The sequence below is a fragment of the Serinus canaria genome, chromosome 24, assembly GCF_022539315.1.
Source record: "Serinus canaria isolate serCan28SL12 chromosome 24, serCan2020, whole genome shotgun sequence".
NCBI classification, from domain to species: domain Eukaryota; kingdom Metazoa; phylum Chordata; class Aves; order Passeriformes; family Fringillidae; genus Serinus; species Serinus canaria.
This window is the reverse complement of record NC_066337.1, coordinates 5,822,745-5,848,747: the sequence shown is the minus strand read 5'-3', so window position 1 is coordinate 5,848,747 and position 26,003 is coordinate 5,822,745. Positions and strand designations below refer to the sequence as shown.

General features: G+C 47.4%; 1 protein-coding gene across 2 annotated transcripts in view; it reads right to left on the bottom strand.

Moving 5' to 3' along the window:
• Window positions 1-26,003, bottom strand: part of SIK2 (salt inducible kinase 2) — a 32,900-nt gene that overhangs the window by 3,566 nt on the left and 3,331 nt on the right. For both annotated transcript variants that reach the window (XM_050983640.1, XM_050983641.1), the window contains exons 2-14: window positions 22,953-23,069; window positions 21,847-21,910; window positions 18,571-18,732; window positions 11,830-11,954; window positions 10,294-10,417; window positions 9,856-10,076; window positions 8,774-8,926; window positions 6,472-6,609; window positions 3,471-3,699; window positions 2,588-2,872; window positions 2,165-2,328; window positions 1,594-1,719; window positions 290-381 (exon numbers count right to left, since the gene is read on the bottom strand). In XM_050983640.1, coding sequence (XP_050839597.1) covers window positions 290-381; window positions 1,594-1,719; window positions 2,165-2,328; window positions 2,588-2,872; window positions 3,471-3,699; window positions 6,472-6,609; window positions 8,774-8,926; window positions 9,856-10,076; window positions 10,294-10,417; window positions 11,830-11,954; window positions 18,571-18,732; window positions 21,847-21,910; window positions 22,953-23,069 — 2,000 coding nt within the window. The remainder of the gene's footprint in view (window positions 1-289; window positions 382-1,593; window positions 1,720-2,164; window positions 2,329-2,587; window positions 2,873-3,470; window positions 3,700-6,471; window positions 6,610-8,773; window positions 8,927-9,855; window positions 10,077-10,293; window positions 10,418-11,829; window positions 11,955-18,570; window positions 18,733-21,846; window positions 21,911-22,952; window positions 23,070-26,003) is intronic.

Below are 26,003 nucleotides of genomic sequence, written 5' to 3'. Positions count from 1 at the left end.
ACTCTATCCATTTTTAAGCTAATCCCACGCATTGTTGAGTTCACTTTGTTAAGAATGAGATGCACTGTGTTTGTATTTTGAAGCCTGCTGTTCACTGCTCTGGGGAATTTGGGAGCTGAAGATCAGGCAGAGAAATTTGTAAACACATGGCAGGATTTGTTCTTGCTTGTAAATGAAGTTTGGAAGTGAAACTTTCCTTTTTCAGATCATTTCTAAATGGACAAGGAGAGTTCCAGTTCTTTTATTACTCTTGAGAGTAATTTTTCTGCATGATTTGGGGGACTCTCACCTGTGCTCCTGGAGCTGCTGTTCCAGACTCCGGGGCAGCTCTTTGCAGTAGAGCTGGCAGGTGTTGGGAGCTTTGGAGAGCAGAGTGGGCTTCTGCAGGGAGAGCAGAGCTGCTTTAAATGCCTTTTGATTTAATGACTGAGTCCAGAAAGCACAAGAAAGATTTTCTACCCCTCTAAGTGCCCAGCTGCCCACAGAGCCCCTCTCTAAACCCATAACGCTGCCCATTGGCTTCCAACCCTCAGGCAACATTTTGGCAGGAGAGACTGTGCCAAAAAAATCCATGGGAAGCTTCTTCCCAAGTGGAGGATGCTGCAAGCTGGAAAACTGGGGAAACCCCAGTTTTTTATGAACTAAAGGTATATGGAAATGGGTTTGAAATAAAGGGGGTGTGGAAGAGGAAGGCCCAGGGGGTTTGGAAGTGGCTCCTCAGGTGCTGATGCAGAACCTTTTTGAGATGTTCCAGCAATAATCTGTGTTCAGCAGCAGCTGTTAAACACTGCCAGGCTGGGCAGGAAAACAGCAAGAATGCACTTTTGGCATAATCAGGGTCAGTGCCTGACACCACAAAAACGGGACAATTCCCACTTCAGCTGTTCCCTGAGAGCTCTCCCTGGGCAGCAGGAGCCCAGAGCTGCTGGGCTGAGCTGCAGGGGGGGGCAGGGAGGGGCAGTGGGACCTGGATTTTTTAAGATTTTTTTTTAAGCTTTTTGATGTTTGCATTCTTGTAACAAACTTTCTCCCACACTTTCTGTCCATAACTGATTGTTTTGCATTCTGTTATGGAGGAGCAGAAATCTGATGGGCTGTTGGTTTGTTCAGTGTCACTGGAGAGGTGGCACTGTCACCCTCCAATCCACTGTCACTTTTGGAGATCTATAAACGTTGGAGTCAGAAAATAAACTGCCCTTTGCCACATTAAAAACAGCAGCGTGTGTGTGTTGTGATATTTCGTGTCATGTAGTGACAGGGTGGGGCAGGGTGGGGCAGGGTGGGGCAGGGAGGGGAAGGGTGGGGCAGAGTGGGATTCACAGGGTGGGGCAGGGTGGGGCAGGGATGAGCAGGGTGGGTGGGGCAGGGCAGGGTGGGATTCACAGGGTGGGGCAGGGTGGGGCAGGGACGAGCAGGGTGGGATTCACAGGGTGGGGCAGGGTGGGACAATGTGGGTGGGGCAGGGCAGGGTGGGATTACCAGGGTGTGGCAGGGTGGGGCTGCGTAGGGTGGGATGGGGCAGGGTGTGGCAGGGTGGGGCAGGGCAGGGTGGGATTCACAGGGTGGGATTCACAGGGCAGGGGTCTGGGGTACCTGCAGCCGGTGTTTCAGGTACTGAGTCTCCAGGCTCTGCCTCCGTGGCAACAGTGGGGGCTGTGCACCGCTGGGGAAAGCAGCTGGAGCCTCCTGCTGCTGCTGCTGCTGCTGGGAGCCTTCCTCCTGCAGGGGGAAGAGGAGCAAGCTGCATGGCCAGAAAAGGCTCCCCTAACCCTTGCTTTGAGAGGCTCCCTGGTTGCTGCTCCTGCTGCACTAAACCCCCCCCGGGAGCTCTGTAACCTTCCCTCTCTGCAAATCACCCTGTGTGTGACTGCAATCTGCTCCTTGCAGCTCTGCCTCCACCAAGGAAAGGTGTCCCTGGCCTCTGCTAAATCCCAAACCCCCCTCAGACTGAAAGCAGTGACTGCTGGGTTGGGAAACCTGGCACAGCCCCTCGCTGACACCACGAGGGTGAGCAAAGGCCCTGAATTCTGCACTCTGGGGAAGGCAGAAAGGAGAACAGGACATTTAATCTGTCAGTCAGCCCTTCCCAGATCTCCACAGCACCTCATCCTCTCCTGATCTGCCCCACAGCACTGAGATGGAGCTCGATTTCTGCTTCAGGTACCTGGGCAGGGCTGTTCATGAGGTCCTGCAGCTGGGTGGCAGCTGATGCCAGGGCAGGCTCCTCCTCTGATCCCATCTGTTCATAGAGCAGCTGGACTTTGTTCAGCTCCAGGATTCCTTTGGTTCGGGCCAGGTGCTGGAGGTGCTGCCTAAATGCTACAATTCCTGGAGAGGAGAAGGAGAAGGAGAAGGAGAAGGAGAAGGAGAAGGAGAAGGAGAAGGAGAAGGAGGAGAGGAGCAAGAACCCCTTGTCAGAATAATCTGATTTTCTGGTTAGCACAGGAGATAAACTGAGTGACAACCAAGCCACAGCTGGGCACGGAGGGCATTTCCTGCTGTGCCAGGGTGTCACTGCCACTAAAGCAGTGTTAGAACAGATGAGTGGTGCTGGACAGAGCAGTTTCTCTGCAGAGCAGTCACCTACCTTGGGTGAGGGAGGTGTCGGAGGCGCGGCGGCCCTCGCGGAAGCTGACGGGGGAGCGGTTGTGAGCCTCCCGTTTTTGGCAGCTCAGGGCCTGCATGGCTGGGTTGGCAGGTCTGAGCCCCAGGAAAGGGGAGGCCACCCGTGGGGGCTGCTGGCTGCTCAGCACCATCTCCTTCAGGGAGGGGGTCTCTCCCAGGAACTTGAGATCCCTCTGCACGGAGCCCATGTCGTACTCCGAGTCGATGCTGCCCAGGGAGGAGTTCTCATCCAAGGAATAGACTTTCCCTGGGACAAAAAAGCCCAAAAACCAGAATAAAAGTGAGAATCAGCACCACTGACCCGAGCTACTCCTGCCAACAGTGGCTATCTCAGAGTGAACAGCCAGAGAAATCAGTTTTGATGAAGGAATTGTTAGGTGAAACTTGCAGTACAATAAAGGGGATTGGCTGCTGGGTTTTTGCAGTTTCTTGCAGCAGCCAGACACTCTGCAGGTGCTCACTGGGAGGTGTTTAGGGGTTTTTTAATCCTGACAAAACTGCAGCCTGAAAGGCTTGGTCACCTTGGAGTCCAGAGGGTTTCATTTCCCCACGGCTCTCTGCCAGCTCCTCTTTAGGGGATGAATGATTTGGGCACACTCAGTTGAGAAAGGAGCCAATTTTGCCACATTTCCCAGCAGCTCTTGGGGTTTTGCAAGAGTTTAATCACCTGTAAATTCACTGCTCTGATTTTATACCGTCTCAACAGCAGATTTTGGGGTATTTTGTGGGTTTTTTTCCCTTTTTTAGTAAATACAAACTGTCTTGTACTCATCACTGATAAACCCTGATCCCAGCTGGTCAGCCCGAGTGCTGAGGGAGAGAATGAGCTCTGAGCTGAGCTGTACCTGTGCCTGGCACCATCACCAGCTGGTTGGTGACCTCAGCCAGGGTGTGCCTCCTCTTGCCCCCTCGAGCTGCCTGCAGGGCAGCGAAGGCCTGGGCTGGGTCCTCCTCTGCCTCTCCTTCAGTCTCGATTCCTTCATCAATGGAGGTTTCCATCATGCTGGAGGGCAGGGACTGGCACCCCTTCCTCATCACCACGGGGGGCACGGGGTCCAGCAGGCAGCCATTCACCTGGGGGCACAGAGACAGCTCTCTTTGGGCCCAGCTCTCTTTGTGCCCACCTTTGTTTTGTGCCCACTTTGTGCCCACCTTTCTTTGTGCCCACCCTGTTTGTGCCCAGTTTTGTTTAGGCCCAGCTCTGTTTGTGCCCAGTTTCGTTCTGTGCTCTCCTTTCTTTGTGCCCAGCCCAGTTTGTGCCCAGTTTTGTTTAGGCCCAGCTTTCTTTGTGCCCAGCCCAGTTTGTGCCCAGTTTTGTTCTGTGCTCACCTTTCTTTGTGCCCAGCCCAGTTTGTGCCCAGTTTTGTTCCATGCCCCAGAAGCAGGAGCTCCTTGGCCTGAGGCCACTTGGGATCTTTAACTCTGCTGAGTTGAGTAAAGCTTGCCATGGACAGTTCTTAATTTCCCATTTACATTCCCTGAACACTCAATCCCTGCAACTAAATATTTTTATTCTAAATATTCTTATTCCCACAGTTCTGTGCTTTCCAGGACTGGTTTTCTGGTGTTTTTTGGTTGGTTTTTTTTTTTTTTTTTTGGTCTTTTTTTGAGTTATTAAAACCTTTGCCAGCTTAGTTCACAAGTATAAAATATTTCTGGAATGTTCAATACTGCTGTTCCCCCCTTCCTATACCTACTGTGCTCATTTATCAGGCTCAGATAAACACCAGGAAAATCCCCAGCCTTGCATTTCACCCTTGCAGGGCTGTGCTCAGCACTAACTCCATAAATGCACCTTTCCCAGCACAGCTCCACTGATCAATGCTGCTCCCCTGCAAACACAGGTTGTCTGGAGAAGCTGTGGAATCTCCCTCCTTGGATTTACCCAGCCTGGCAAAGCCCTGAGCAGCCTCTCAGTTTGAACCAGACCTTTGGAGGCACCTCCCCAGCCTAAACTGCTCCTGGGATTTGAATTCCCCTCCCCAGCCCAAACTGCTCCTGGGATTTTAGTTCACCTCCCCAGCCTAAACTGCTCCTGGGATTTTAGTTCACCTCCCCAGCCTAAACTGCTCCTGGGATTTTAGTTCACCTCCCCAGCCTAAACTGCTCCTGGGATTTGAATTCCCCTCCCCAGCCCAAACTGCTCCTGGGATTTTAATTCACCTCCCCAGCCTAAACTGCTCCTGGGATTTGAATTCACCTTCCCAGCCTAAACTGCTCCTGGGATTTTAATTCCCCTCCCCAGCCTAAACTGCTCCTGGGATTTGAATTCACCTTCCCAGCCTAAACTGCTCCTGGGATTTTAATTCTGGTTTTATCCTCCAAGCCAGTTTGCCATGGATCCTCCTGTACCTTAACCAATTCTTTGCCATATTAATTTACATGGGTTTTAGGCAAAACCAAAAATTTTATCTATTATTTCATTTTAAATTTACTTCATTATTTATATATTTTAAATATTCCATTATTATATTTATTTATATTAATATCATTTTAATATAAATTTATTTATAAATATTTCCATGTCCTGCAGCTTCTGGAGGCTCTGTCCTGCACAATTAGAATCACACTGGGTAAAATATGGACGGAAAAACCACAATCCTTTACCACAAAACCTGGCACTGCTGCAGCTTGGTTTTATGTCAAGCCACTTTTTGTGAGCCTTTCCTGAATTTTCCTCCAAGTTCTTTGGTATTTTGCAAAGGAGGAGGGTTTGGAAAAGAGCTTTCACTGCATGAACAGCAACTCCTAACAAATGGTCTTGAGGCAGAACTATATGGTAGGAAAATACCCAGAAACAGCTATAAATAGTTTAAACAGCAGGAAAAGGATGATTCCTGCATGGGAGAACTCTGGCTCCACTGCCTCTGTTCTGACTGGGTGGATTTTAGCTCTAAATTTCATTTTTTGAACACCTCCCTTCCCCTTTGGGACTCCCCCACTCGAGTGCCTGGCCCTGCTTTGGCAGAAAGGAGGAGCAGAACCCACCCCACGCTGGCTCCCTGCAGCTTTTCCAGGGATCAGGGCCTGGAAATCTTTGGTGCTCAAGTCCTACAGAAATTAAGAATATTCCCAAGGGAGATCAGCCCTGACACCTCACTGCTGTCACCAGCTGCTGGCCAAAGTGCAGCCATAAAGCAAAAGGGGGATGCAAAATGAAGCTGGAAATGTGAATTTTGGAGTGCCTTTGAACTGGTTTGTGCTCTGCAGCTGCCACAGACCACACAAGGAGCCAGAGCTGAGAAGCAGAGCCACGCTCCTGGTGCTGGGAACAAACCAGGGAGCAATAAACCCTTCAAACTGGCAGGCAGGAAATCAAACCCCAGGCAGGATAAATATGCTGAAATTCAAGTTATGACCTGGTGCTACATGAGAGAAAACAGCAGAAGTTTTATGAGAGTCACATACTTCATAAATGTAATTATTTTAAGCTATTTCCCCTTTTAAATTGCAGACTCCAGAGCAGGTTGGAGCTCCTTTTGGACACTTCTGCTGCATCCAGGAGCCCTTTGTGTGAGAAGGAGGAGTCCTCAGAGCTCTTGAAAATACATTTTAGAAGAACAAGAGAACGAAACCCACTTTTTTGGTTTTTTTTTCCCCTTTCCAAAAGCAGTGTGGTGAGAATGGAAGGAAAGCAAAGAACAGGAGGCAGAAGAATGATGAAAAAAGACACAGCTGTGGGGAGTCCCAGGGAAGGAGGATTTGGAATACCTACAGCTCCTGATGCTTAAATACTTAAATTTCAGGAAGCACTGCTGTGCTTTTAAAAGACAACAATATATTTTAGCTGGGATGAATTCTGGAAAATAAAAAATGAAGCAATAATGGGGTGATTTCAAGCTGTACCTTTGGTGTCTCAACCCTTTCCTCCTCCATAAAAGCTGCCTCTCCCTGGCAGCTGGAGGGAGGGAAGGAAAAGGTTTCTGCTCCTGGAGACTGCAGCAGCCTTGGGCTTGGGGAATGCAGGTTCACCACAGCCTGGGCCTGCAAAACAGAACTGAGACACTCAAATCCAACAGCCTGAGAGGGGAGCAGCACCCAAAGCCACGGGGGGAACAATGAGCAGCCAAAGCAGATGTGCAAGATTTACTTCTTGGTTTGGGATGGAGAACATTCTTAGCCTTTGAACATGGAAAAAAAACCAACATTGCCACCCCAAAAACCACCCAGGACAGCCCCAAAAGGCCCTGAGCTCAGCACCTACTGCAGCTGACTTATTCCCAGCAGCACAGACAGAGTCTGGGGCTTTCTGGTGCTCTAAAATTCCTTTTTTGTATTAATTCCAACCCCCTGGCTGCTACCAGGAGGCTCAGGAATGGTTTCAATGATGTTTGTTTTTAGAAATTTCCTAAAAATTAGGAGAACAGGGATATTTTCCTCTGTTTTTGAGCCTTTATTTCCTGGAGTGCAGCATCCACACCACTGGCCAAGAGGAAACAATCACCCTCAGCCAGGAGCTGTGGTGCCACCATGTGTGAAAACAAATTATCCTTGGGACAACTGGGAGGCTGCAGCTGAAGAAAAAAGTGGGAATGTGGCTCTAAAATGCAGGAATTCAGCACAAGGAACCCCCTCCCAGAGGTGTTTAATTCCTCCTTGTTCATCCTGCTTTTAATGCATCTTAAAATTGATCATTGATACATCTTAAAACTGATCATTAATACATCTTAAAACTGATCATTTTCTCTACAATACCGTGACTTTCCATCACAAGAACCAAGCTTAAACCTGGGTTTAATCTTTGCCACGCTGTTCCTGGACCTGTGTTTTCATAACTGAGGCTGAGCTTTGTCTCAGCAGAACCCAAATATCCCAAAGGGAATCCTCCAGCTCAGCCTTCCCAGGGCATCGCCAGGAGAGGAGCAACGAGACCCTCGCTAAAACCAAAGCCAAGGTTTGCATTTTAGGCTTCAGGATGGAACCCCAGCAAGCAGAGACGGATTCCAGGTGGGAAGGGAGGGATTTTGGAGGAGAATGAGGCAGAGCAGCCCAGGGGTGAGGAAGGAGCTGACCTTGGCCACGGTCTGCTCGGCCATGGTGCTGGGCCGGCATTTTAGGCCTCAGGATGAAACCCCACCAAGCAGCAATATTTAAAATGCAATATTTACATTTCAGGCTTCAGAATGAAACTACACCAAGCAGAGATGGATCTCAGGTGGAAAGGGAGGGATTTTGGAGCGGAATGAAGCAGAGCAGCCCAGGGGTGAGGAGGGAGCTGACCTTGGCCTTGGTCTGCTTGGCAATGGTGCTGGGCCTCGATTTTAAGCATTTTAGGCCTCAGGGTGAAACCCCACCAAGCAGCAATATTTAAAATGCAATATTTACATTTTAGGCTTCAGAATGATACTACATCAAGCAGCAAGGGATTGCAGGTGGGAAAGGAAGGATTTTGGAGAGGAATGAGGCAGAGCAGCCCAGGGCTGAGGAGGGAGCTGACCTTGGCCTTGGTCTGCTCAGCAATGGTGCCAGGCCGGCATTGTCAGCATTTTAGGCCTCAGGGTGAAACCCCACCAAGCAGTGAGGGATTGCAGGTGGGAAGGGAGGGATTTTGGAGGAGAATGAGGCAGAGGAGCCCAGGGGTGAGGAAGGAGAGGCAGAGGAGCCCAGGAGTGAGGAGGGAGCTGATCTTGGCCTTGGTCTTATGGGCAATGGTGCTGGGCCGGCATTTTAGGCCTCAGGATGAAACCCCACGAAGCAGAGAGGGATCCCACGTGGGAAGGGAGGGATTTTGGAGGGTAATGAGGCAGAGCAGCCCAGGGGTGAGGAGAGAGAGGCAGAGGAGCCCAGACCATCTTGGCCATGGTCTGCTCGGTGATGATGCCAGGCCGGCATTTTAAGCATTTTAAGCTTCAGGGTGAAACCCCACCAAGCAGAGAAAAATTGCAGATGGGAAGGGAGGGATTTTGGAGGGGAATGAGGCAGAGCAGCCCAGGGGTGAGGAGGGAGAGGCAGAGCAGCCCAGGGCTGAGGAACCTTGGGGTGAGCTGACCTTGGCCATGGTCTGCTCAGCGATGGTGCCAGGCCGCCATTTTAAGCATTTTAGGCCTCAGGATGATACCCCAGCAAGCAGAGAGGGATCCCAGGTGGGAAGGGAAGGATTTTGGAGGGGAACGAGGCAGAGGAGCCCAGGGGTGAGGAGGGAGCTGACCTTGGCCACGGTCTGCTCGGCGATGGTGCTGGGCCGGCGCTGGCGCGCGTCCACGCGCTGCTCCACGGGGAAGCTGCTCCGGTGCGACTTCAGCCTCTCCACCAGCAGGTAATAGATGGCAGCAAAGTGGTTGTAGCTCTTGTTCTGCAGGGACTGCAACAACAATTTAAAAAAGCACAGTGTAGGGATGTGTCCCCTGTTGATGGAGTGGCCAAATTATTCTCTGTCTGCTTAAAAAGGCAAAAAAACCCCAAAAGTTTTTCTCTTGAATTGCCTCCTAGGAGCTCTGGGGCTTCACCTCACACCCAAGGCTGAGCACAGAGGCCAAGAGGTCCAAATTGTACCCAAGTGTCCCCAGTTTGGTACAGAAACACCTCACAGGACCTTTGGGACTTTAGCTCACACCTAGGACTGCCCAGTGAGACAGAGACCAAGAGGCCCAGCCTGGGTAATTCACTAGAAAAGGAAGAGAACAAAGGAAATCATCCCTTTGTGGGGTGGTTGAGCAGGAGCAAGAACCTCTTGCAGGTGTTTTACCCCCATTTCAGCATTTTTCACCCCCATTTCAGTGTGCTGTACTCCCATTTCAATGTGTTTCACCCCATTTGAGGTATTGTACCCCCATTTCTCTGTGCTTTAGCCCCATTTGAGATATTTCACCCCCATTTCCATGAGTTTCACCCCCATTTCAGTTTCACTCCCATTTCAGTGAGTTTCACCCCCACTTCTGTGTTTCACCCCCATTTCAACATTTTTCACCCCCATTTCCATGTGTTTCACCCCCATTTCTGTGTGTTTCACCCCCATTTGAGCTGTTTCACCCCCATTTCCGTGTGTTTCACCCCCATTTCAATGTTTCACCCCCATTTCCATGTGTTTCACCCCCATTTCAATGTTTCACCCCCATTTCAGTGTTTCACCCCCATTTCAATGTTTCACCCCCATTTCCGTGTGTTTCACCCCCATTTCTGTGTGTTCCACCCCCATTTCTGTGTGTTTCACCCCCATTTCCGTGTGTTTCACCCCCATTTCTGTGTGTTTCACCCCCATTTCTGTGTGTTTCAGCCCCCCCTGAGTTTTACCTCCACAGTTTTCTGCTGGTCAATGCCCAGGCTGTGCATCAGCCTCAGCACCTGCTCGTTGTACTCCCCCAGGGAGGGCTGGTTCTCCTGCCCTGCTGGGTACAGCATCGGCCTCTGGGCAGGCACCTCCACCAGCATCCACTTGTGCTCCTTGATCTGAGCAATGCTCAGACGTTTGGAGGGGTCCAGGACCAGCATTCTCCTGATCAGGTGCTCACACTCTGTTGGAAAAGGGAAAAAAATAAAAAGGATTTCAAACTTAGTGACCTACAGCCCAGAGATGCAGCCCTGCTGCTAAAAACCTCTCAGAACAGCACTAAAAATCACATTAAAGTGGAGAAAAACCCAAATTCTTCATGGCCAGCAGTGCCATTCCCTCTGCCCACCCCAGAACTCATTCAAAGCACACCAAAAGGAGTAAAACCATTCCACTGTTACCTTCTGACATGAAATAAGGGATCCTGAACCTCCCCTCCAGCACCCTCTGCCTCAGGATGGGCAGGGTGGGTCCATCAAAGGGCAGGGCTCCACACACCAGCACATAGAGCACCACCCCCATGCTCTGTGGGGAAAAAAAAGGGAATTTTCAGCTCAGCTCCCAGCTCCCAGCAGTGCCTCTGAGGGTGCAAGCTGAGCCCTGCCACAGAAACAATTATTTCCTGCAGAAAAAGGAAATTTAGCTGCAAAGGAGGGAGCTGACTGAGGGGTGAACCCCAACTTCGGCTGAGAATTTGGGATATTATTATTATTATTATTATTATTATTATTATTATTATTATTATTATTATTATTATTATTATTATTATTATTATTATTACTATTTCTTTATTTATGAATGAATGAATGAATGAATGAATTAATTAATTAATTAATTAAATTGTTAATCTCAGCCTTGCCCAAACAAAAGCAACCCTCCCACAGCAGCCACTCCAAGTGAAAAATTGATATTTTCCATTTAAAGCCCATGGGGAGGAGTTTCTATCAACAGCCAGCTTAGGGGATTATTCCATGTGAGGAAAAGGGGAAATGATGGGCAAGAGCTCTGCTGCAATTGCTTATTCCTGGAAGGATTCAAGGAATTGGCACTGCCAAAAAAATCCCAGTTCCTGCCAAAAAAAAATCCCAGTGAGAGAACCACAGCAGCCTGGCCCAGCACTGGGTCTGTGCAGGGGGAAAGAGCAGGTGCTGACCTCAAAGCTTGGTAAAAACGCTGAGATTTTACAATTAAATTTAGATTGTTTTAAAAGAAAACCCTGTCAAAAATGGAACTGGGGATTGCTGCAAGCTGAGCACCTTCAGAGAGTCCTTAACCCAGAAGGGAAGGTGAGTTTATTTTAAATACCAGCACCTTCCTAGGTTAAGGAAAATCAAATATTCCAGATCCACAGCTTCAGAAAAATTGAATATTCCAAATCTGCAGGTTAAGAACAATCAAATATTCCAGATCTGCAGGTTAAGAAAAATCAAATATTCCAGATCTGCAGGTTAAAAAAAAATCAAGTATTCCAGATCTGCAGCTTTGGAAAAATCAAATATTCCAAATCTGCAGCTTCAGAAAAATTTGATATTCCAAATCTGCAGCTTAAGAACAATCAAATACTACAGATCTGCAGCTTCAGAAAAATTGAATATTCCAAATCTGCAGGTTAAGAAAAAACAAATACTCCAGATCTGCAGGTAAGAAAAAATCAAATATTCCAAATCTGCTGGTTAAGATAAATCAAATATTCTAAATCTGCAGCTTCAGAAAAATTAAATATCCCAAATCTGCAGGTTAAAAAAATCAAATATCCCAAATCTGCAGGTTAAAAAAATCAAATATTCCAGGTGTGCAGCTTCAGAAAAATCAAGGACTGCAGATCTGCAGGTAAGAAAAATCAAATACTCCAGCTGTGCAGCCTCTGAGCAATCGAATATTGGTTCCAGCTTCCCAGCAGCTGAGTGGAATGCAGGTAAGATTCAGGATGAAGGTACCCAGATGTCCAGCTGGGGTCCCTCGTACTGCTGCCCTTCAAAGACCTCGGGGGCTGCGTAGGGGGGGCTCCCACACCACGTGGTCAGAGGCTCCCCGCTCTTGTAGAAATTCCCAAAGCCAAAATCTGTGGGGAAAAACGAAGGGAAAAGTCACTGCAAGCTTCCAGTGCAGCACAAAGAATCATTCCAGGCACGGCCCTCTGTGATTCCACCCCAAATCCTTTTGTGGGGACAGTCCCAGCCCCACGGTGGCTGCTGGATGGTCTCTGGGTTTTGCTGGTTTTGTGCTGTGGAATTACTGAAACACTGCACAACCTTCCCAGCCTGGAGGAGCTCTGGGCACAGCTGTACACAGCCATCCTCAAAATTCAACAAACTGACAGTCCCAGCAGATCAATGAGATTATTGATTTGCCAGGAGATAAGCTGAGATTTCCTGGGCTTTCCTGAGGTGCTTCCTAGCCTTGAATACACAACAAATTTTGACAAGCTTTGTTGCTGGGAGGAAGGAGATGTGCCAAGAGCAACAGGCATGGGAAAGCACAGGGACTTGAGCTGGGAAGGACAGACAGACTTCAGCTGCTCCTGGGGCTGTCTGCAGCCTCAGAGTCACCAGCCCACAGATAAAACATCCTTTAAAAGCTGCTTTTTATGGTGCAGGCCCAGCTGTGGTCTGACATCAATCAGAATTTTTATCCTTTATTTTAAAAGGAGCTCAGAGACAGAGGCTGGTGCTTCTCCCCTCGAGCTGGTGCTGCTGTGACAGGGGGGACAAACAGGGTGGCATCAGGCTGGGGATGCAGCTCTGAGTGCTCCCAGGGATGCTCTGAGGTGACAATCAGGGATGCTGGGAGGTGACAAGCAGGACACTGGGAGGTGACAAACAGGAATCAGGCTGTTGGTGCAGCTCTGAATTCTCCCAGGGATGCTGTGAGGTGACAAACGGGGTTCAGGCTGTGGATCCAGCTCTGAATGCTCCTGGGAGGTGACAAACAGGGTGACCTCAGGCTGTTGGTGCAGCTCTGAATGATCTGAGGTGACAATCAGGGATGCTGTGAGGTGACAAGCAGGGCTCAGGTTGTGGATGCAGCTCTGAATGCTCCCAGGGGTGCTGGGAGGTGACAAACAGGGCACTGTGAGGTGACAAACAAGGTGACATCAGGCTGTGGATGCAGCTCTGAACGCTCCTGGGAGGTGACAAGCAGGGTGACATCAGGCTGTGGATGCAGCTCTGAATGCTCCCAGGGTGCTGGAATGCTGAGCAGCAGATAGCAGAGCTGATAAACGCTGTGGTTATCACAGGCTCTGCTGAACCATCCCACTGACCCCGTCTGTGGTGCCTGTGCTGCTCAGAGGAGCCAGAAAACCACGGGAGATCCCTCAGGATCAGAGAGAGATTGAACAATCCATCAGAAAATTCACCCTGGAGCTGGGTTGGGGCAGCAGAGCAGAGCTGACACGGAGCTCTGGGGGAAAGGAGTGGGGGCTCTTCCCCAGCAGGAGCTCCAGCAGCCCCCAGGGGATCCCTTCCTGCAGGACCACTGGAAGCACTTTGGGAACAGTTTTGGTTCCCAGAGCTGGGACTGAACACCTGCAGTGCCCCAAAGCCCCGGTGGGTGCAGAACCCGACTGTCCCACCCTGCAGGGACCAGGGTCACACACCCGACAGCCTGCGGGGTGAACCTGGCACCTGGGCACCATCAAAGGCTGCTGCCAGCCGGGCTGGCTGCCAGGGCTGCTCTGAAGGTCAGGGTGTCACAGCAGAGCCCAGGCTGTCACAGCAGAGCCCTGACGGGCAGCGGCGGTGACGCCACCGCGGCCCAGGGACGTCACCGAGCCCGGGGGCCAAGGCCGGCTCAGATTCCAAACTTCTGCAGGAACCAGGGGGTGGAACAGGACAGCACAGCCCTGCTGCCCTCCCTCCCTCATCCTCCTGCAGCTCTGCAAAGCCTTCAGCTGCAACAACACAGGGGGGACAACAGAGCCCACCCCAAATCCCCCCGTCCCTCTGGGTAACCCCAGCACGGTGCCACCTTCACCCCTATTCCCTTCCCTTCTTCCTCCATTTCCCTTTTTTCCCTTTTCTCCCCTTTCCCCCTATCACAGCCAGACTGCTATTGTGATATTTTTAATCATTATTCCATTTTATTTCCCACAGAATTGACCTGGCCACGGTGACAATGCCACAGAGCCATTCCTGCTCTCCACAGGAGCAGTTTGCCACCCCGTGTAGGTGTCCTTAAATCTGATTTCTCCCCTCGCTTATCTCGGATTTGTCAGGTTTCCAACATCCTCGTAGTGCAGATAAACATCAGGTTTTTATCTCAGAGCTGCAGCTCTCCCTCGGGTGCCACCCTCATAAATCTTCCTATCAGATTCACAAGTACAAGAACATTTATTTGTAAGCACAGCTAAAGAAAGCATGACCTGCTTGGGAGCACAAGGATTTGAAATCCCAAACAAAGTGACATTTTCTGCCTTTCCAGACTGGGATTTAAAGTCACCTCTTTGAAGGAATCACCAAAAAGAAACATGAAGAAATCTGAGCAGCAAAAAGCCAGTGTAAGAGAAACCTCAGGTTTATGTTAATATCATCTTTAGATGATGAATTTTGTGACACACCAAGGTTTTATTCCTGGTCACCAAAAGGACATCTGGGCTGGCTCTGCTGCTCCTGGGACAGCACAGACACTGAGCTTCAGGAGAGAATTTCTGAATGAGAGGCTGGGAATTGCTGCCAGGAGGAGCAGCCACAGCCAGAGGGAACTCCTCAGCAGCCCCCGTGCCTGGAGGGGGGTCCTGTACACCTGGACCATGATTTCCCCACTCTGCCTCAGCCCTGCACTTCTCAAGCTTCAATTTCTTCCCTTTTGGTGCCCAGTGAAAGCCCAGATTCCTTCAGATGTGAATTTCAGCAGGCACTGCCAGCACAGAGCACTGCCAACACCTCCTGCCTGGCACTGGGCTTTTCATGGACTACAGGAATTCAAACCAGTGCTCTCTGTGGCAGAACTGGCTCTTGGCTTTAAAACATCCAGTTCTGTTCTCTTGTTGGACAAAGTAATTCCCTGGGTGGGGGACATCAGCATTATTTGTTAGGGGACACAACTTCTCGTGCTCACCCCTTTTGTCTCCATCATTGTCCCCACACAAATGGCTGGGAAACAATTTGTGAGCACTCCAGCATGGATAACAACCATGAAAACCCTCTCAAAGAAAAAAAAATCAGGATTTAGTCAGGATCCTGGATGGTTGCTCCATGGGGCTTCCTCAATTTGTAATGACTGCACTGTCAGTTGAGTTGTTCCACTTTTTGGAGTGGCCAGGATTCAGTTAAACACAAAAGAAATCACCAGTCTCTCATTCTCCCCCTTCCACCTTGCTCCTCCTTCTGCCACTGCTGATCTGTCACAGCCATTCTGGATCCAAAGTGGGCACTTTTAACCCCAAAAATGTCTCATTCCAGAGGAAACACCACTGATATTCAAGGGAAAAAATGTGCTAGCCCTCAAAAAAACCCAAACCAAACAAACACATGCCAGGGACAGGATTCTAGAAGGACTGAAATTGGGCTCTTACCAGAGGACTGAGATTATATAATGGAGTGATCTCCTTAACATTTCCCTGAATCTGCACGTTAAAATGAAAAAAAAAAAACCAACAAAAACCCCAAAAAAGGCCATCATTTGCAGCATTGTGTTCAGCTGAATAAACTCTGTGTTTGTGCAATCTGCAAACATTGGCTCTGCACAGTTCTGTGGTATTTGGTTTCTCAATCTCATCACCCCCTTCAGAATAATCCTCAATTTCGAAGGTATCATTTTTTGAGCACACATCACGCCAGTGGAATCTGGTTTTCCCCTTAAAAATGGGAAAACCAGCCTGAGATTTCAGCCCCATTTGCAATCTGAGAATGGCAGCTCCTGCCAGAGCCACTGCAGCTCTGCTGAGCCCCAGCAGGATGGCAGAGCCTCTCGCTGGTGCCTCCAGAACCCTCCCAGGAGGAGCTCCAGAGCTATAATTAATCCATTCTCCTCAAACCAGGAGCAGAACTCAATCTGCCTGCCTTGCAGAGAGCCACAGGGAGCTTTTGTTGGAGGAGAAATGTGAGCCTGGCAGATAATGGGCACGGAGGTGCTGATAAAGGCAAGGTATGAGCAGCAACAAACCTGACCCACTTCAGGGGCCGAGGGCTGAGCAGCTTCTCCTGACGTCAGTGCACATCTCCTGTCCAGCAGCAGCTCCAGCCTCCTTCAAAATAACAGTCTCTGCCTACCTGGGCTCTGCAGGGAGCAGGGAGGCAGAATTCCCTGCAGGTCTGGGGCTGGAAGGACAAAACCTGGAGCTGGGTCCCCATCCCGGGCTGGGTTTGGGTTTTGCTGGTGGATCTCTAGCTGCACAGCAAAGGTGGAGCTCAGGGGAGCTGAAATGCCTCAGATGCCCTCAAAAAGCAGCAAATGCCCAGGACACATCACCAGAGCAGCTGCTGAGCTCTGGGAAGAGCCGGGCAGGGCTGCCTTGCCAGGGCTGAGCACAAATCCCACCTTAAACCTGGCAGGGAATTCCTACCTCCCCTTCCCAATGGACAATTTATCTCACTGATACCTTCAGTTTTGCTAAAATTTAAAATTTAAGGGCTCTGCTCCCAACCACCTCCTATCTTCTAGAAAATAAACACATCAAAGCTCTCACCTCACATTCTTTACTCATCCTCTGTTGTCCAGTTAGAAAGAAAAGATCCTTTAAATTCTGCCTGTCCCAGTCATTTTAGAGCAATATTAACACAAAACTGGATTTCAGTCCAGCCTCAGGCATCAAAGGTGGCAATCTTATGAGCCCACAGGTGTTGGAACACTTTGGAGTGTTAGTTTACTCTCTGGTGGCTGAAATACAGAGGTGACTTTGGGCAGGTTTCACTTTGTTTTAGTTTGACTAAAAACTGTTGTACTCTTGAGGAGTAAAAAGCCTCAATAAAAGTCTTGGAAGCAGCAGAACAAACAAGAGAGGTGCACTGGAAGCTAAGAAGAACTTTATCAAAATCATTCCTCAATTATTGTGCTGATTTTCAACTCCTACAAGACCTGAAACCAGAGGAAACCCCCAACTATCAGAGCTGGGATCCTGGCTGCCCTCTGTCCTTCCCCAGCCTGATAAATGAGCCATGAGCAAGATGAACAACTGGAAGAGGCCGTTCCCAGGGATCTGCACAGCACCAGATAACTCCAAAAATCCCAGATAAACCCTGTGCAGCTCGTCATCCTTCTTCTCTGCAGGGAAAACTCCAACAACTGACTCGGCACAAATCACTACAAAGTTTCCAGCAGCCTGAACTTTCCTCCAGCTCCTTCAGCAGCCAGGCTGGACACAGGGAGCTCTTATCAACCTGATAAGGACTGAGATCCATGGAGGAACCAGTCCATGGGCTCATCTGCATGCAGCCCACCTGTAATTAACTCTGAGCCCTGGAGAAGTGGAGCAGCAGAGCAGCTGGGGCAGGGCAGAGCAGATGGAATCTCCTCGTCCCATTCCCAGCCCTGAATTCTCCTGGCTCTCCTGAGATGCTCTGCAGGGAGCTTCTCCCAGGGGATTTGCATCCCTGCAGTGCTCAGGACACCCAGGGCAGGAAAACCTCTGGATGCAGGAGCTGAGAGCCCTGAGGAGCTCTGGAAAATTCTGCCAGGCTGAACATCACGAGGTGGAGAGGGATCAGAGGGCAAAAACAGGGCACTGAAGGCAGGAGAGAAAGCACAGGGGAGCATCAGCACAGGAATTCCCTTCTTTCAGCTCAGTTCCCCAGAGCAAGGGGGTGACTGGCTGCCCTCAGACTGAATTTAGGATTAATTCAGTACAAACTGGCCTGGTGGATCAATTATCCCTCAGCCACAAGTGTCCTGGTGCTCTGACTGCCAGGAGCTGCTGGAGGTGGCTTCAAGCATGAAATCAGGAATGAGCACAGGAAAAACCCCCAGGAATGGCAGCACTGATGAACCCACCTGGGGAAGGCTCCACAACCCTTCCACCATGGCAGGAACGCCAGCAGGGAAATGAAAAGGTAAAATAATCCAGGAATGTTTCATCATTTCACCTTTCTCAGCTGAGAAAGGGAAATTCCTTTTTCTTCACTCCTTCCCTTCCTGCTCCCCTGTTCTTGAAGGTTGAAGTTCAACAGTCCCCAAATCAAGATATTCTCTGTTTTACCCATTTCCAGCCTCTCTGGGCTAAAGTCAGCCTGGAAGGATCTGTGGAATTGTAATGAAAATGATTTCTATTGCTAGCAACATCTGCTGTGTCTAAATTTATAATTAAAGTGAAATCATGCATGAAAAAAGGAAAAAAAATCAATAAGCTTCCATTTTGAGGTTTTTTTTTTAATGTTGAAAGAAGTTATTTGATAACTCTGTTTTAACCTGAACATCTGGCAGCTTTAAATGCACCCATGAAAAATGTCTGTGACTATAATAGTGTCTATATACATTATAATATATCTATAATATACATTATAATATGTCCATAATATGCATTATAATATGTCTGTATATATTACAATGTCTATAACTATTATAAAATGTCTATAATTAAATAATTATTTTATTTTATTTCTTTTTCTGGAGGTTAACATTGAAAATTTGGATGGACCTTGACACCCACCATGGAGAAATTCCCACGGAAAACCACGACGGAATCTCAGGCAGCACCAAAAGGAGATTTTATTAAAAAAACACCCCAAAATCAAGGGGAATACCTGCTATTTTGATGTTCATGTTGTTGTCCAGCAGGAGGTTCTCAGCTTTGAGGTCCCTGTGCACGATCTTCCTGCTGTGGCAATATTCCACTGCCGACAGGATCTGCCAGAACTTGCGCCGCGCCTCGGCCTCGCTCAGGCGCCCGTGGCTGGCCAGGTAATCTGGGAAATAAAACCACCAGAATCAACAAAGCTGCTTGAATCCACCTGCACAGCAGGCAGCAAGGCTGGCTTGAATGGTTTCACCCCAAAAATCAGCACAAGGAAAATCAAACTGGTTTGCAGGCTCTTCATCTCGCGGCCGACCCGCCGAAAAAATGGAAAAAATAAGGAAAATTTTTCTTTTCTTTTCTGGCTTTTTGTAATATTTTCAAGTATCATTTAGGGGGCTCTGTTAGCCTGTGTTTAATAGGATTTTTAATTCAGATATCATTTAGGGAGCTTTGCTAACCAGTATTTTATAGGATTTTTAATTCAGATATCATTTAGGGGCTCTGTTAGGCTGTGTTTTATAGGATTTTTAATTCAAATATTATTTAGGGTGCTCTGTTAGCCTGTGTTTTATAGGATTTTTTAACTCAAATATCATTTAGGGGGCTGTGTTAGCCTGTGTTTTATAGGACTTTTAATTCAGATATCATTTAGGGGGCTGTGTTAGCCTGTGTTTTATAGGATTTTTAATTCAGATATCATTTAGGGGGCTGTGTTGGCCTGTGTTTAATATGATTTTTAACTCAAATATCATGCAGGGGCTTTGTAACTTTGGCAGTACTTTCATTTCAGCTTTCCTCTGTGGTCAGAGCTGGTCTGTGGGAGCTGCAGCTCTGAGAGCTCAGCTCAGAGCTCCCACCCCACCTCAGAGCCTCTCAGCTGGTTTCACTTGGCAAAGCACAAGAACAAACAAAAGCCTGGCAGTAAGGGCAGATCATAATATTTGCAAGCTAAATATCACAGAGGCACAGAGTGACTGACAAATCACAGAGAGGGGGTGAAGTCGGCTATCAAAGGCACAAACTCAATTAGCCCTGAGCTGTTAATCCAGCATTTGTCAGCAGTGCAGAGCCAGCTCATTGCAGAGGGTCGGGGATGGATGGAGATCTCTGAGGGCAGGCTTGGAATTTGGGGTTTATTGCACAGGAAAAAGGGCAGGGCCCTGCTGGGAGCTGCCAGGCACAGCTGGAGCAGGGCTGAGAGGAGAGAGAGAGGTAGAGAGAGAGGGAGAGAGAGAATGAGAGAGGGAGAGAGAGAATGAGAGAGTGAAAGAGAGGAGCAGAGGGTGAGGTTCCCATTACAATCCAATAAATCTTCTTCTGGTCTTGGAACTTGGGGTTTATTGTAAAGGGTCTGGGGGCAGGGCCCTGCTGGGAGCTGCCAGGCAGGGCTGGAGCAGGGCTGAGAGGAGAGAGGGGTAGAGAGGGTGAGAGAGAGAGAGGGTAAGAGCATAAGGTTCCTGTTCCAATACCCGAAATCTTCTTCTGGGCTGAATATTTCAATTCTCACCAACCAATCCAGTCCAAGATACAAATCCCGGAGCATTTACACACAGCCTGTAAGAACCATTCCATCACCACCCTGTGTTCCATTTTAAACCCTACAAACTCCTCTCTGGGCCCCTCTGCCAGGCCAGCAGGGTCTGCTCTGCCCCTGGAGCTGCCTGCAGGCACAGGGTGCTGTTCCATCCGAGGGGATTCCCTCCAGCCAGCCCTGCCATTGTTTCCAGCTGTGCAGTGACTGAGGGGTCTCAGAGCTGCTTCCATTTCCACCTCACCCATGGGTTCCATGCTCTCAGAACCCTCTGCCAGGCACTGACATTGCTCAGGCTCTGCTGCTCCATCTCCCCCAGGTTGATGCAGCCAAGCTGGCCTTGGCTCTTCTGCCCCTGCCAGGATTTCCTGGGAGATCCCAAACTCGGAGCAGAGCCTGGCTCTGGGATCAGCCCTGGCCCTCCTGCAGCCCCAGGGCTGGCATCCACCAGAGAGGGGCCAGGGACCCTGCTGGGACACAGGGACAGCTGGGACAGAGGGACAGCGGGGACAGAGGGACCCTGCTGAGACACAGGGACCCTGCTGGGACACAGGGACACAGGGACAGCTGGGACACAGGGACAGCGGGGACACAGGGACAGAGGGACAGCTGGCACTGCAGGGCCCTGGGCACCCTGAGGGGCTGTAACAGCAAAGCCAGCCCTGCCAGGAAAGCTCCACATCTTCTGCACCCATCTCAGCTGCTGTCACCCTCTGGCTACACCTTCCTACAGCAGGGTTTGGGTTTTAAATTTTATTATAATTAAAATTTAACAATATAAATATATATAAAATTATACGTATAATATATATATTTTATAACTATATATATATATAAACTATATACTATATATAATTTATAACTATATAATATTATATATAGTTATATTGTCTATAATAAAACAAATAATTTTATTATAATTCTACTTAATACCTAAAAATATAGATAAAATTATATATATTTATATTGTTTATTAATAAAACTTTTGAAATGTAATAATTTTTTTTAATTTAACATTTTTATTTTTAATAGGAATTAATTTTAATCTTAGTATAATCTTAATCTTAGTATAATTTATTATTTATATATTTATTATGATAATATAATAATATTATGTTTATGTATTGTATATGTATAATATGATATAATATGATATAATATGAGATAATATGATATAATATGATATAATATGATATAATATAATATGATATGATATAATATAATATGATATAATATAATAGGAGATAATATAATATAATAGAATATAAGATAATATAATATAATATAATATAATATAATATAATATAATATAATATAATATATAGATACTATAATATAATATAATATAATATAATATAATATAATATAATATGCATATTATATATAATAAATGTTGCATCTATACAATCTATATTTATTATATAATACATATTGAATATACACAATAATAGATATTATATAATACATCCAATGTGTATATATAATTTCATATAATTTTTATTTTATTATAGTGAAATAGAAGGCAGAAGTGGTTTTAGATTCCCAGCCACTGCAGGATTTTTGTGCCAAGACAAAGCCCAGCAGAAGGACAAGAGGCCGTGGAAAGCAACCAAAGGAGAGGAAATCAGATTTAAAATGAAAGGTTTTCACTCTGCAGCTGCTCAGAAATGAGAAATGTGACAGAGGCAGGAGATCCCCCCTGACCCTGACACCAGGAAACTGCAAAGCTCAGCATGGAAATTCTCTGCTTACCAAAGATCTCCCCGTTTTTGGCAAACTCAGTCACCAGGTACAGCATGCTCTTGGTCTCCATCACCTGGGGGTGCAGAGGGCACACATCAGGGCAAAGCAGACCCAGCCAAACCACCCCAAAGAATCTTTATTTGATGGCTCTCTCCCAAAGCTGGGCAAGCTCTGCCTCCCACCTGGCATGGGCACCATCCTCCCATGTGGGCAAACAAAAGAACCAAGAGCTTCACTGAGACAGGAAAATCCTCCAGAAAGTCATTTCAGGTTCCAGGATGATTTCCAGGTATTTTGGGTTTATTTCAGCAACCTCAGGGAAACGTTTCAGCATCAGCTGAACTTGTCTGTGGGCAAGAGCTCTGTGAGTTTGATTTTACATTTTATTTATGACCTGGCCTGAGAGTCCCAAGAGACTGCTCACACATCGAGCAAACCAGAGAGACAATCTGGAGGCTGTTTTAAAAACAAACTTTAAAATTTTATTTTAAAATAAACTCATTTTCCAAATGCATTTTTCACCAGGCACTGAAGGAGTGAGCACCACCCTCCCTCCAGTGACCCTGCTGATCTCCAGACCTCAGTTAAATATTCCCAACCTCTCCTCTGCACCTTTTCAGGGCTGTCATTCATCCAGAAAGGAACTGAGGGCAGACATTATCAAACAATAAATTGCAGATTTATCAATTGCAAATTTAACTCTTTAAGCTCCATCTCTATTGGCACATCGATATTTCAAAGACCAGTTTAATTTTTTAAATAAACCATTTCTTTTTTAAATATTTTAAAGGCCAGTTGGCATAAAATTAACTTCAAGCTGAACTGGTCTTAAGTGGGATCTTCATTTTTGTTTAGCAGAATAAGAGAGGGGAAAAAAGGGGGAAAGAAAGGGAAAAAAAGGAAAAAAAGGGGGAAAGAAAGGGGAAAAAGGGGGAAAGAAAGGGGAAAAAAGGGGGAAATAAAGGGAAAGAAAGGGGGAAAGAAAGGGAAAGAAAGAGGAAAAAAGGGGGAAAAAGGGGAAAGAAAGGGAAAAGAAAGTGGAAAAAAGGGGGAAAGAAAGGGGGAAAAAGGGGGAAAGAAAGGGGAAAAAGGGGAAGAAGCCCCTCCAAGCCCACCTGGTAGAGTTTTATGATGTGTGGGTGGTCGAGCATCTTCATGATCTGCACCTCCCTGTAGATCTTCTCCAGATTCACAGCATCCAGCTGAGATTTGTCAATGATTTTTATTGCCACCTGCAGACCAAGAGCAAAAAGGAGGTTTAAAAACTCTCCCCCAGCGTGCTCCCCTGGGAGTTCACCCTGGTTAGGAAGGGAAAAATGCAGCCCCAGGTAACTGGGGAGTCCTGAAACACAAATCCCAGGCTGAAAAATCCCAGCAGGGCAGCACTGGAAGGGTCTGGGGTCCCTCTGAGGGGCTGCAGGGCTCTCACCCACAGCAGCAGGTGAGGAAAAGCAGGTTTGCAGTGAGAAAAAGGAGATTTTCAGTGGGAAAAAGGAGATTTTCAGTGAGATAAAGGAGATTTTCAGTGAGAAAAAGGAGATTTTCCATGGGAAAAAGCAAGTTTTCTATGAGAAAAAGCAGATTTTTCAATGATAAAAAGCAAGTTTTCCATGGAGTAGAAGGCACAGAACAGGTGAGAGAGGCCAGTGCTCCAGGTGCTCTTAAATCAGCAATTTGTAGTGACCAAAATCTCATTTAAAAGCTCAGTGGTGCCCATTTCTGGAGTCAAGGTGACAAATCTGAGTCCCACAAAATTATATTTTAAGAGAAAACCTGTTGGTTCTGCACAAACAACCCAAACCTCGTGCAGCTGCAGCTGTGACAGGTTTAATTAATCCAAATGCTGCCACCAAAGGGGATCTGCAGCTCATCCCTGCAGAGAAAAACTCTGCAGGTGAATTTAGCAGCCAGACCTTGGCACCTCAGCCAGCTCACAGAACACATCCTGGCCCCTTGTTTTCAGCCAATAAATGCAAAGGGAAGGTAACTCTGGATGTTAAAGGGATTAAAAAGCTCCCACAGAAGATATTTAGAGTGGAAACCAAGAAGAAAATGCCAACGCAGCCCCTGCATGTGCAGAGGTCAAAATGCCAAAGAGTGCTGACCATGGGAATGGTGTTTGTTCAGCCTGAGTGTCACTTCATTATTATTTATTTTAATTTTATTTATTTTATTTATTATTATTGGTTACAAACAATGGAAGTCCCACTAATGCTTCCAATTGTAACAGAATTCCACAAACTATTGAACAGGGGAGAGCTGCTGGAGACAGAAACCCTCATGATCTGCCAGCACTGATTGTGGGCCCACCTGATTCACAATTCGCTCTTTACTGACCTCAGCCCACTCTCATTTTCCTTCTTTAACAATCCCCTGTCTTTCCTTAACTCCCAGGGAAATGTAAAATTCCAAGTGTGCAGGAAATCTGTGCATGAAATGGATAAACCTGCTAACATGGATAGATCTGCTAACACTGATTGTGGGCCCACCTGAGCTCACAATTAACTCTGATTTTCCTTCTCTAACAATCCTGTCTTTCCTTAAATCCCAGGGAAATGCACAACTCCAAGTGTGCAGGAAATCTGTCCATAAAATGGAAATACCACAGGAGAGCAGCAGCTCCTCCACTCAAATGCAGATTGAACACCTCAGCTCATTCTGCATCTTCTTCCTGCCAGGACCAGGGGGGATTTTACAGAAGAGCCACTTGAAATTACTTCAAATCCAGCAAAGTCTTGCCAAGGATGTGAGGAGGAGCTGGAAATTCAGCAGCTCCTTCTGGAGCTCAGCTGTGTCTTGATGACAGGAAAAGGGATGGAAGCCTTAGAGTGGAGAACTCCTCCAAGGCACAGAGCAGTTTCCTATGTGAAAAGTCTGGTTTGTTCCTAAACATGCAGCTTGCCAACAGCTGCTGGCAACAGCTCCAAACAAACAACAACAACAAAAAAAATCCCAAATTTCAAGATAAAACGTCAGCAGGTGCTTCACCTGGCAAGGAAAACCAAAAGGGAATCCCTGATCTCCCCCTGCCACCAGTTTTTGCTGCTTTCAGGAGTTACATCCCAAGGTATCTTTGCAGTTTTTGTGGTTTCTTCTCATTTAAAACCCCAATTTGCACTTATTTCTTATTTCCTTCCCCCTTCCTGAAGGCCCGGGGAATGGGAGTTTGCTCAGTGCTCCCCTGACCCCTGGGAATTGCAGCTGCCAAGGAGTGAGGATGAAATGCTTGTCAGGAAAAGATGAAAGTTCTTCTGCTCCTCAGCTACTCCAACTGTCACTTTCCATTGTTTTGGTTTTATTCATTTAATTCTTGAAAGGAAAAACAAAGGCAAAAAAGCAAACACCCAAACCAAAAGAAAAAAACAACCCCAAAACCACAACACAACCTCCTGTTAGAAATTCACATTCAAACAGAGCTTTGTCCCTGCAGGTTACAGAAATTCACATTTGTTAACCCAGGGCATTCTTAAAATAGATAAAATGCATTAAAATTAACTAACACAACTCCCTGCAGCCTGGAGAAACTGCAGGTTCTGCAGTGTGGCACAGGAGCTGCTGTCTCTGCAAACACCTGGGCACACCTGAACTGTGCCACAGACCCAACCCGGGGCTGCAGGCTCATTTTTCACACAATTTTTCCAGAGGAAAACACAAATTTCCGGGATCAGCAGCCAGGTGAAAGCACAGCTGGGAGCCACAGGGAGAGCCAGGTTTGCTTTCCCCTGGGGAGCAGCGAGCAGAGCTCCTCTGAGGGGATCAATCCTTTGGGGGGGTTAATTCAGGATTTTAGGGGTGGGGACCCAAATTCCCTGCTTTTCCCAAGCAGCACCTTCACTACACCAAACCTTTTCCCTATTCCCTACACTCCAAACATTTTCTGTATTCCCTATACTCCAAACATTTTCTGTATTCTCTGCACTCCAAACATTTTCCTTATTCCCTACATCCCAAACCTCTTCCCTATTCCCCACACTCCAAACTTTCTCCTTATTCCCTACAGTCCAAACATTTTCCATATTCCACACCTACTCCAAACCTTTTCTCTCTTCCCTACACTCCAAACCTTTTCCCTATTCCCTATATTCCAAACCTTCTCCTTATTCCCTACACTCCAAACCTCTTCCATATTCCCTACACTCCAAACCTTTTCCTGATTCCCTACACTC